This window comes from Haliaeetus albicilla, chromosome 16, assembly GCF_947461875.1.
Source record: "Haliaeetus albicilla chromosome 16, bHalAlb1.1, whole genome shotgun sequence".
Lineage (NCBI taxonomy): Eukaryota > Metazoa > Chordata > Aves > Accipitriformes > Accipitridae > Haliaeetus > Haliaeetus albicilla.
This window is the reverse complement of record NC_091498.1, coordinates 22,955,761-22,968,236: the sequence shown is the minus strand read 5'-3', so window position 1 is coordinate 22,968,236 and position 12,476 is coordinate 22,955,761. Positions and strand designations below refer to the sequence as shown.

At 36.0% G+C, this 12,476-nt stretch overlaps 1 protein-coding gene across 11 annotated transcripts in view; it reads left to right on the top strand.

The window, feature by feature from the left end:
- PPFIBP2 (PPFIA binding protein 2) overlaps positions 1–12,476 on the top strand; it is a 114,167-nt gene that overhangs the window by 32,026 nt on the left and 69,665 nt on the right. For 10 of the 11 annotated variants that reach the window (XM_069803935.1, XM_069803932.1, XM_069803939.1 and 7 more), the window contains exon 3: positions 8,156–8,370. In XM_069803935.1, coding sequence (XP_069660036.1) covers positions 8,156–8,370 — 215 coding nt within the window. Of the gene's footprint in view, positions 1–1,836; positions 2,073–8,155; positions 8,371–12,476 lie in introns of all 11 variants that reach the window. The other variant, XM_069803941.1, reaches the window with a different exon arrangement.

Sequence of the window (12,476 nt, the reverse complement as noted above, 5' to 3'; positions counted from 1 at the left end):
GATTGTGCGTGTGCAGCGTTGTCTACTCATTCCTTACCCAGGGTTGCCAGAGCAACCTGGAGTTTGGAATTTCCTCAATTTTGAGTGCTTAACCTTGCAAGAGGTCATTATAGCTCTTTGGGCTCCTGTCCCAAAACATGCTTCCCATAGTTTCACTGTCCTAAGCATATTTTCTCACTGATAGTGGGGGTCTGAGCACAAGATAGAGAGTGAAGGCTCTGAATCTTGTTTGTAGTACTGATGGGTTCCCTCTATAAACGGGTCAGTACTACAGAATCTTATGGAGCTGAAAGCATTGAGAACTTGTTTTCTATAAACACTTAATGATCTTTTACAAAAATAGATGTTTTAAATTGTTTTGTATAAGACAAAATTGTCCTTTGAAGGTCCTAGTCAAACAGTGATTTAGTGATCAAGTCGGTCTTCAGCTTCCCTTGCATGTGTTCCTGTCTTTCAAGCAAAACAACAAAATTAGAAGTTTTCTTGAAAGTAAGAGTTAAAACTAATTAAAAATGGAGAAATCTTTACAATTGAAATATGCTACTTTAAAGTCTTTATCTCTGACTATAGATAAACAGTTCTGTAAGTATAAAACAACAAAAATACTGTCATGACCTGGACACCTACATCGACTCACCAGAAATGCAGTACTGCATTGTGTTTATGCAAAACAAAATCCATACTTCATAGGTATTTGTATTAAGTTTTGAAAAAGGATTGAAAAGAAACAGAAATGTAAATAGCTGCAGATACAATATGTAGCAAAGAAAGGCAGTTAAACCATGATGGCCATAACCCCATAGGATTGAAAATCTGAGACACAAAGGTTCTTTTGTGGTTTATATGATGTGATCTGCTTTTCAGTACATGAGTCACTCAGTTGTTTAACAAGCTAGTGAATAGATTTCCAAGATTTAAATTTAAACAAGTTTTATCAAACATGGGACTTCTTTAAATTCAAAATCATAGCTTCTCAACTTCCTACTTTAAGGCAATGAAATTGATTTGAAAGAGTTTTTAAAAATCAAAATAGTGTAATTTTTATGAAACAAGATGCCTTTATTTCCTCAGAAAAATGGAACGTTCTTATTTTCCCTGTGCTTTCAGAGATTCATTTTTTCATGAAACAGTATTCATGTTACCAATAGCTTACTACTGCTTACTACAAACAGTTATGGATTTTGTACTAAAAAGATGTATTTGTTGTCTCACAACACTGTTTTAATTAGACTGCTGGTTTCACTGGCCCTAAATACATGTATTTTTCTGTGTAAATACGGGGAAAAAAGAGAGAGAGAGAAAATTGGTGCAAGTATTTGTTCTTCTTTGTCTTTAATAAAATGTGTTGATCCTGGTTTTTCCTGTGTGATGGAGGCTCAGCCTCAAATCTCCATCATAGCTGCATAATCCATCTTCCTGGCTGCTTAGCTTGTGTTTCTGGATAGGAGAGATCTTTTTGTTGTAGTTGTGTATACAGTACCTAATGTGCTGCACATCACAGCTTGGAGTCTATAAGCATGTAAAAGGAAAAAGGTTGAGTAATTACATAGATAATTTGCATAAGAAATTATAGACAGTTCTTGAAAATTGTCTCAAGGATTCCACATGTGGTTGTAAATAAAGCTCAGTTGAAAATCATCTGAGCTGCATGAAACCTGCATCTGAATGTGGTCATTAACGTTTCTAGGCTTGGAATTTTTTTCCTAGGGCTTCCTGCTAATCCAGCTTAACAGTTACTGTTCCCTGTAGTTAAAGATCTAAAAGCACAGATTTGACGAGAAGCTAATATGAGCTATGATTCAAAACACACCATTTGTGATGTATTTTACATTACAGTATTAGAAGAAAGGATTTTGTGAGCTACCTCTTCACTCCTTTGACAGAAGGCTTAGGAACGAGGAGGCTGAATTATGTCCCATCCAGACCTTACTACTAGTTTACATAAATTCACGTTTTCAAGGCTATCTTCATGAGAAAAAGAAACTTGTGCTTCAAAGAAAATTACACTTTGTAATCTTGAAGGAGAGAGGAAGAACTTGGACACCCTATATACTCATTGAGCAAAAACTCAGGTAAAAAAAAAGTTCTTTAGCAGTGTAATGATTGACTGAAAGGCCAGAGAAAATGTATTCTTATAATTTCATTCTAACCACTGTTGGTCAGATATCAAAACTGTTACCCTTGAGTATTTTGGCTTTATAGAAAGTCATCCTTACCCCAGTATAGAAGTAGCTTTTGGGTTTTATTGTGGGGCTTTTCTTGTTTTTTTCTGTTTTCTTGACTAAAGGAGTCAGCAGTTTTAAGAAAATCTCTTTTTAACCACTGATGGTTGAGTTGTGTATTACCAGGATTTTTTTCTAAAACTCAACCAGTTTTAGAGCGAAAAGACTGAGATCATAAGGGTGAATGCAGGGGATCAGAAGTTAAGATGTAAGGAAAAGTGAGAGATCAGAAACTGTATCTACTGCTAAGAGTGATGAAAGTTGGGTGATGGATGAATGTATACAATGTAAGCTGAGGAGAGTGGATTTTCAAACTAGCAAGGCTTTCTGCTTCTTTCTTTATTTCTGCTTAGTAACTTATTTTTGCAAGCCACCAGTAGTGCTCTTTTTTCAATAGGTTATGTATTTGCCCAAAAGGAACGTTTCTTTGAAGCCATTCAGCTAATTGCAAGGAACTTTGAACTAAAAGTGTGCTTGCATGGTTAGGATGTAGGAAATGTGTAACTTAAAGGTTGTTTTCCTTTTTTTATTACTTTTGTTATTCTTTCTACCATACATATACTGTGCAGCAACATTTAACCTCCTTCATACACTGTCTGTATGTGGAAGCCAGAATTGAGCTGCTTGGAATGTCTCAGTTCTAATACTTTTTCTTCCCTTTCTTTCTTTCCTGCTCCTCTAAGGTGGACATTTATGATGATTAATTGTGTTCCAGTAGTACACTAGGAAACCGTGGTGTTGAATATTATATAAACATAATGACAAAAGATTCCCCTGTGTCCTGTTTACCCCTGGAAAAAATGAGGCACAGGAAGACTGACTTGTTCAAGGCTATACAAAATGAGTCTTTTTGCAAGAGTTCAAAACTGCACTCATTTTTCCTGAGTATCTATAAAATTCTTATGCTTGGACCACATTCTTCCCCACTTCAGCTATCTATAATAAAGCTACACACAAATTAATTGCTGTTAATGGTATTGTGTATTGGTAACACTGTGGCGTCTCTTTTTTTGCATGAGTCTGCAAGGAGATCCAAATTCTTACTGTCTGATGCTAAAACTTAATGTGCTTTGCAGCATGATGATATAAAGGTTTAAACTAATGCAAAGAAATATAATTATTTACTCCTACGCCCTTTTACTTCTGTTTTTTCAGGGTGTGTTCTTGTCCTTCTGGTAAGCAATATATATCCTACTTAATACGAAACTACATGGAAAGCAAATAAGAGAAGCAAGCCTGTGATTCTTTTGAATTTAAGCAGTAAAACAGGAAGCTTTCTGAATTAAAATGCTGAGTTGAACTCTCCATTTCTGCATTTCTTTACCTAGTATAAAGTGCATTAGTTGTTGTGTTCAGAGGAATCTTCATTTTCCATTTCAGCTGGGAGAATAAAAGGTGCTACAGTAGCAAACCAGTTTAAAAATTATTTCACAAAAGAGTGCATGCATGTATTTGATGGGGAGGTGTGAAAGGTCGTTCTCTTAGTTATGCACTTGAGATCTGTGGGTAGCTCCTGTTCCAGACAAGGAGAACTACTCATGGGAGGGCCTTCTAACTTTTGTTGAGTACTCTGGCCCCTACACAGCAAAGCAAAGCACTTCTAAGTCCTTGCTTAATATTTGTGATCCCAGTGACTTGAAGCTAGTGGAATTTTGATTGCTGAAAGCTAGAATCTTCAGCACATCTCAGAATTATGCCCTGTATTCTTGGCATGATAAGGATACTGATATGGTTTGGGGTTTTGTTTGTCTTTCTGATGGTGTCAAACACAGGTACATTCTTGTCTCATCAGTGCCTGCTTTTTGAAGTCTAAATACAAATCTTGAATAGTACTGCTAGATATATCTATATTAATAATTTATTTCATGGGTAATAACCTCAGTTGAAAGATTTAAAATTATGAATGAAATTGAGCCTTTCAATCTCTACTTCCTTCATTTAACTTTAGTTGGTATTAATTGAAGAGATGTTTTTCCTTTCAAGGTTTAATGGAACTCATGCATATAAGAATTTACAGACAGTTCACTTGTAAGATCATTATATCTTTATTCATATAAGCAAAAAAATACTGTGCTGTCTGTTTACTATTATTAGCTAAGAAAATTTTGAAGTATCTTTTATTGTCTTCTGCAGTTTAAAATCCTGTACTATTTATGCTCAAAATGAATTCCAGTCATAGGTATGGGGTAAGTTGTAAGATATACCAGCTTTTGTGCGTTGTTAGGTAGTTCAGGGAACACGTGTTTGCCATAAGGATGTGTGATGATTTTCATTTGTTGCATCTTTTTTTGTTAGCAATGAATAGAAAAATATTTCCTTCTTCTGGCTTCTTTTTTTATTTCTCATTTCATGCAAACTTAAATGGAGGAAAACTTGGGGCAGGAAAGGGAACAGTAAGAAAAAAACCTGAAAATTCTTAAATTGACTTTGTCTCAATCACTACACGTCAAACTGATGTTCCTTACCAGTAAAAACACATTACCACCTTCCAAATGTCCCTATACAGGACATGACTGTCCTCAAGACCCACCTTAGATTACAACTATGGAAACTTGGCATATGTGCCTTACACATGGACCCAGTTCTTGAGAGTACTGAGAAATTATGACCTTCCACTGCTGTATAAAATGCGAGACGTTGAGGATGCTTAAAATTTTGCCAGTCTGAACAGTCAGCTGAAGAGCTTGGAATAACTGAAGCATACATATGGAATATGCCCAGTCTCAGGAAATCATGTAACATATAATTCCTGGCTGGCGCTGGCTGTGCTCCAATGCTTGAAAATTTTTACCTTTATAGAACTGAGTTTCTTAAGGGTGACAGTTCTTTCATTTGCCAAGATTAAAGAGTGTGTGTGTGTATGGGGTTTTTTTCCTAGTGTTTTGATAGAGGCAAGTCAAATAAAGGCGTGCCAAAATGTCTGTATTTCACTGTCATTGAATTTTCCTACAGAATTTAAAATTATTTTCTGTAGAAGGTAGGTGTTACCAGTAACATTGTAGCCATGATTATCTAAGGATGGGGGCAAGATGTGATATGTAGTGAGGCATTTAGACTGGTGAGGGAAGATGTCACCAATACTCTCGTCAAGAAAGTTAGTGGTATGTATGGTATGGCTGTATAAATTACCTAGTATAATTAACTGAACTCGTGAACAACTGTTTTAAATCTATATTTATCTTAAAGATTATGGATTTTATTTCACACCTGAAGTATTGGTTGTGGGCCTGAAAGTTTGTGTGGTTTTGTTTGGATTGTGTGGATTTTTGTTTGTTTTTTTCTCTCTTGTCTGTATATAAAAAGTATTCATATAAATAACATGAAGAATACTCTCACAGAATGCTCCATTAAGTTTTTCCCATTCCATATCTATTTTAAATTGTCAGTTCATTGAAGGGGTAGCTAACAAAGCTGATTATGAAATAACTTTGGAACCTGTCTGCTTTTCTAGTGTGAAAAGTGCTTGCTAAGCAAAAAGACAGAAAAAATTAGCATGGAGTTTTCCAAAAGAAAGAGTGAGAAAACTAGTTTAAAAGTGCTAATGTCACAATAACCAAGGAAGCCATATCTTTAAAAGTGGCATCCATGCTACTTAGGAAGACAATGCCAGATTTCAGTTAGTGTGTGTGTAGTCAGCCACTCCAGCTGAATGAAAAGATTTAAGAGGTTACATGATCCAAATGGCTCTTACACAATTTGGAAATCTGCTATTTTTAGTTGCTAGAGTTTAATATTAATCTGCATTAGGAAGTACATAAACAGAAACAACTATAAATAGCTGAGAGTATAGAAATACACAAGAAAATATGTTCTAGTGGTTAGAATACTCAAATCCAGCAAAACAGTTAGTTGATCCTCTCCTTGAAAGGAAACAGTTCAGGAAGACGAGGTTGATATATGAGGTGAAGTTGTCCTTGTGTAGCAGTCTTTGTAGCGCCGGATATTGAAGAAACTTTATCTTGGACATGGTCTTAGCCAGAAATGAAGATGAGATCTCACACTTGAGGTATTAAAATAAACTCCATAAGTAGCAGAAGTCAACAGGACCAAACAGGAAACATTATGAATTTGAAAAGAGATTAAGACTCTACCAAATACTCCAGTAGTGAAAAGAGTGTTGCTTTAAAAAAAATAAAATCCCTACTACTGAGCCTTGCAAAAACTTCAGAAATTTCTAGAGATGGCTTTGCATTCTTTAAAACAGTCAAACAAAAAGCCACATATATTGTACAGTAGAATTCAAACCACATAATTTTTTGCAAAGATATTTGATCTGACAGAATTCTTTTTGTCATTAAAGCAGTGGTTGAAGGAAAACTGGTTAATATTTAGAATTTTCCCAAAAGCTTTGAGAAAAGTTAAGCATTCACAAAATGAGAGACAAAATATTGTATTGGACCAAAAACTGATTGAGATGGAAAACAACATTAGGATTAAATGTTCAGTTAGCATTTTGGTTAAAAGCTAATCTAGGTACAGAAGGCATTTCAGTGTACTAGGACCTAGAGTGTCAGTGTATTCATGAGTTGCATTTAAGTATTAGTTGTATATCAGGCTATGTGTAAAATGAATCATTGGGTTCAAACATAGTTTGTAATGTCCGAATCACGGCGGATAAATAACCACAGCAGGCAAACTCACATTGATTTAACGCAAAGTAGTGTGCATTCAAGAAGAAAATTTGAATTATACATCCGAGTTTCAAATTAAATAGGCCTGCTCAGGAAAAAAACCTTAGAAAATAATTTTCAAAGGCCCATTGAAATAAATAAGTTCCTAAATAAGATGTAAATGATGTTAAACACAGGACTAAAATGAAGAATAGTGTGGAGATTATTATAATCCCCTTGTATAGATCAATGATACAGTGTTCTAAGGAATACTATATGCTATGTGGATCCAACATACACCTGTAAAGCATGTTACAAAATGAAAGGATTGAGAGGAGTACAATACGAATGATCAAAAGCCTAAAAAAATTCTCCCATGAAGTCAAATAAAGGGGGGAAATGTGATCGCTTATGCCAGAGAGAACAGGAATGAAGGCATGAGTACAATCTGTTATGTACATGAGGCAACGAATTGTAAATAAAAACTGTAAAAAGTAGAGCAAATAGAAGTTTTCCATCTGACTAGTTCTCAAAGAAACAAATGGATATTAAATGAAATCAAGGTCTGAAATTCAAGACTGAGAAAAGATAGCTTATTTTAGTGTGCATCTCATTGAAACACAGGGTATTAAGACAAAAAGACGCTGAGATATTAGAATTTGTATTATTTACAATTCTTCCATCAAGTGAGATGTGTTTGTTGCTGTGCTTACTGTTCTTGAGAAAATAATATTGGTGCTGGAAGGTTGGCAGGAGGGAGGTGGTGTAATTTAGAGGGCTTTTTGTAATTTAGAGAGCTAGCAAAGTTTCATAGCCATTTTTATTACTAACTTTTGGGGTTTTGTTCTCTGTGGGAGGGTTATAAACCTGCTCAAGGTCACATATTTTTCTAGTTCTGGTAACACAATCTATTTTCATCTAAGTTTCTTGTCAAAGGACTGCATCAATCTTTCTTAAGTTGCTTAACACTGCTCTGTGTGGAGACTTCTAACTATGTAGCTGAGAAGTTAGTGACATCTCATGGTAACCATGGAAAATTACAGATAATTTGTGGTAAGGTTTTGGCGTTTGTAATTTAACAGACATTGCAAATGTTTTCTGCATCAAAATTCTTTTTTAATATGTTTGTACATACCTCTCACATTTAATTTTTCAGTGTCATTATTTATCTAGAGACTAACTCAAGTATTTGTAAGCCTGAAATACTGATGCTTGTCAGTTAGCTTCTGAAGTCCAAATGTTGTAGCGTGTAGTACCTATATATTTGTCACTTACAAAACAATTGTATTACATTATCGTCTCTCCTGGTTTCACTTGTTTTAGGTACAAAGTCAGCTACAGAGTATGCTAATGGTGGTTATGATATTGTGTCACCTGCTCCATCAGTATACTTGGGCACATTTCAAATTTTGCATCTCCTGGAAGATCTAAAGATGGCATTGGAAATGCTAGAGGATCCTCAAGAGAAAGAAGCATTGCGAAATCAAATTCCAGGGGCTACAGCAGTGTGTATACGGGAGTGGTTTGAAGAGAATCTGGTAAGTAGTTATTTATAGCTTTTCCCTTTTGTTTGCAAACAGCATTGGTTCAAGTATTTTGATACTTCAGTTATTTTTATAACAACTGAAATCTGCATACTTAGAGAGCTGCAGGGGATGGTGAGCAATCATAGAAAGCTGAGGATATTACCACTTTATGTGCTGATTACTAAAGCAATGTAGATATAAGAGTGCAAGATGCTGGTAAAAGACCTTATTTTGTCCTTGGTGAGAGAAAAGATAGTAAAAATGAACTACCAAAAAAAGTTACCTTTTCTGTGGGTTTTTTTGGTTTGGTTTGGTTGGTCCTTTGCTGGAGATAACAAACAAGTTTATAACGAGTTATAAAACTTTTCATTTTTAAAACACTAATTTGGCATTGTCTGCTGAAGGGACAAATTCAAATTGCATGATTCTCCTATCCTTTTCCTCACTACATTTCCTTTACCTTAACTGTCAGTATTATGAATCTCCAAAGTATCTTGTACACCAGGCAGTGGTGGTAAACACAGGAAAGCTCTAGCTTCCGAATGTGAGACATTCCTATTGGGATAGATGGAGAATAAACAGTTGACTACCTGGAAAAGATTGAGGCTTACCAAGTGAGGAGCAGATCTTCAGACAGACCTTAAAAGAGGAGACCCATTGGATGTAAAGAAAGAGAAACAGCAGGTCCTGACAGAACACTCCTCTTCACCAAGCCTGTGACTGCAAGTGAATAGTGGTTTCCTAATGAGTAAAAGCTACCTATCACTTTCTCAGCTTCAGAAAAGTTTTCTAGATGAATGGATTTTCTTCTGGCTTTGTCAATGCATGTGACTTCTACGTAACTGTGTCTGTAGCTTCTGGTTCAGTGTTTATCATCTGCTATAGCTGCCTTGTGCCTATTGTAACCTAATGTTGTTGGAAAGGTAGCTGCTTTTCTTTGAACTTGTCAACTGCTGGTTTGTTGGCATTCTCCACAGAGTGCAGGTCTATGGCTGGAAGGTCCTGTTTGGGACCGTATGAGAGAAAGGAATGAGAATTTGATACCAGTTTTGAAAGCAAAAGGTGGAGGCAATGTTTAATTTGGATTTACAGTATTAGATTTTGAGTCCATACCCTCAGGCCAGCTCTTACTGAATTCCTGCTTTGGCAGAAATTTTAATGCTTCTTCAAAGCTTTGCAATAGCTGAAAGATATTTTTAATGCATAAAAGGCATAGATTTGCAGAGTTGTTCACAGTAAAGTTGGCCCTGAACCACCAAGTTGAAGAGTTTGAATCTGGTGCTCTAGCTTTTGGCCCCTCTGTTGCAGAAATATTAATTAAGCTAGCTTTTCAGCTCTACAAGGTAGGTAACACTTGATGTTTTGATTCCTCGTATTTATATATGTGTATCTCTTCTTTTTTATGGGAAACCAGCCAAAACAGAAGCCACAGTTCCCTCTTAGAGTTGCATTTTACTGATGTCCTAAAAGCCTTTTCTAGTGCATCAAAAGTAGCATTCATTTGATAAAGCAATTGGGCAGTCTGGATTCAGAACCAACAGAACCGGGAAACTGGTGGTATAGAGTATCTCTAGTGCAGTATGTTGTGACCACTGTTTTTAAAATATTTTGCACTGTTCTGTATTGAACAATTCTGCACTTCTTTTTAAGACATGCACAGAGAAGGTAGTGCACAGTTGCTGTGACTGTTATTAAAAAATGGGTAGTAATTTATGTATTTATAGACCTTTTTTTATATTTTTTAAAAATGCAAGTAATTTGTAAGCATGCACACAACTTCCATGGACTTCAAATTTGGAAGAGCTTTTTCTCCACTGACAAGCAGGAGTTTCACTTGGAAATTGAGAAGTCGTCTGATAAAATTCAGATCAGTTCAGTGAAATGGAATATGTATTTCATGGTTATGTCCCATACTGAAAATTCCTTAATTCCAGCCCAGAGCTGTGAAACATGATACTTGATACGTGAAAAAGGATAGTCAAGATAGTAAGCTATGGAGAATGAGAACCCTCTAGCTCAATGAATCCATTCCCATTGGAAGCCTCAAATGAAGTTTGGTAATCATTAGTCTATGAAATGTTGGAGTGGCATAAAAAAACTCCTGCTCAATTCCCATGGTTTAAACACATTGAGATTGAAGTGGTTTGCTGATTTATTAAAGATTTAATTAACTAGAAATCAGTGAACTATGTATTTAGGATTAACATCAGCAATACAACAGATAAACCAGAATACTAGATGCTTAAGAAGTGTTAAGGAACACCTACAAATTTCTAAATGCTGTTCTATAACTAATTCCAAAAAGTTAAAATCACACAGACATGCACACATACACATTCACAGTTACACGCACACCTCTCTCTCACAGCTGGTGTTGGTTACAAGCATGAACAGCCTCTTTTGTGAAGTGGGTTCCCCTATCCACACATCTCCTAATGGACACGTGAGTGCTTTAGCGTTTGTGTGTAGCTGTGGAGCTCCCTTCGGTCTGCTAACCCACGTGCTGGTGAGCAAGCACCCCATGAGTTCCCACAGGCACCCCTGAGGTGTGGGTGCCCAGTTGTTGCAACTGGTAACTATCAGGCAAAACATCATTACATAGAAAATGCCAGATACTCTCAAGTGGAATTTGCTGCAAAGTGTCTCTTCTAAGCATTCTCTTTAAAGTGTAGGCTGATAATTCAGTACAGAGATTTGGAATATATTTTAATTGTTGTATTCAACTGAAATGTTACATAAAACAATGTTTGATATCAGTATCAATAGTTCAATTGTAACAAACTTTGGAGTGGATGGTGAATTTATGCTTTTGAGCTGTTTTTTAGAGCTATTATAGGTTGGATTGGAGGGGGAATTTCTTTTTTTGTGGACAATTATTTCCACATCTGTTTATTTTTGGGGTCCATGTACCTTCCTTTGAAGCTGGAGGGCTGATCTAGCATGTACTGAATAAGCTACTGGTTTTAGAAAATACAGCAAGTGCTTTGTTTCTAACATTACAGGAATAGGTGAGGTCAAAAATATTCCCAGCTTATCCTGACTAGGAATACATTCAAAAATAAAGATACAAAAAGCAATCTGACATTTATTTTAAAAGCAGATAATCATGCTCCTTTCAAGAAAAGAGTGTTGTTTTATGGTTCTTCTTCACTTATATGCGTGCTTGAAAATTGTTTTAAAAATCATGGCAGCTGCCATCCTTAATCAAGAATACAATGTGCCTTATGGAAATAATTTGAATTTGTGTTTTGCTACTGCCCTATATTGGCTTTTAATGGGAAATGGCAGAAAGGGGAGTCAGAAAGATGGCTCAAGACTAGTTCCTGCTGGATAGTATCGAACAAAAGCATTTAACAGGTAGCATTTTGGTTTAAGCAGAAGTACAGAATAGAAGGCCCAATTACTTTCTTGTGTATTCCTTCTGCATTAGCAATCACCATAACCTAACGCAGCCCTGAAAGCTCTCTATCCCCACTAGTTCTATTTGTGCTACACAGCAGTACTTGGGATTGCAGGTTAGAGGGCAGAAAGTGACTGAACCTTCTTTATATTGTTTGTTTGTGTTCGAGTATCATCTAGAAACTAGAGCTCAATTGTACTAGAATGGGAAAAATAACTTCTGCAGAAAATTGCCCCTTGGCCTTACAATTGAAGTAGCTTTGCAGCTTTGGTAATTGCCACTTAGTATGCTGAACTACACCTAGTGTTTAAATAAATAAGACTGTGGAGTTTAGCATTTTGGTGAGCTTTGAGGCACATTGGCTTATTACTGATCAGTCAGGAAGCTTTTTTTTGTTGTTGTTGTTGTTGTTGTAACTTACATTCTTTGGTTTGTCTGCTATAGGTGTGAATACCAAAGATGTGGGAAAATTTAGATATGCCTAGAGTGTGAAAACTGTAGACATTGTGTTTCATACCTGATACTACCTTGCTTACTTCCTCTTTTGAAAGCATCTGCTTTATTCCTTTTTTATGGAACCATTGGTGATGATTTGGTGTTTCAGTGATTTGGTGGAGTTGGATTTTGTGCTTATCCTCTACGATCCTCTAAAGAAGAGGCATGCCATTTGTAGAACTAAAGGTGTGCTTTTTGAAAAGGCTCCTTTTTGCGTTTCTGT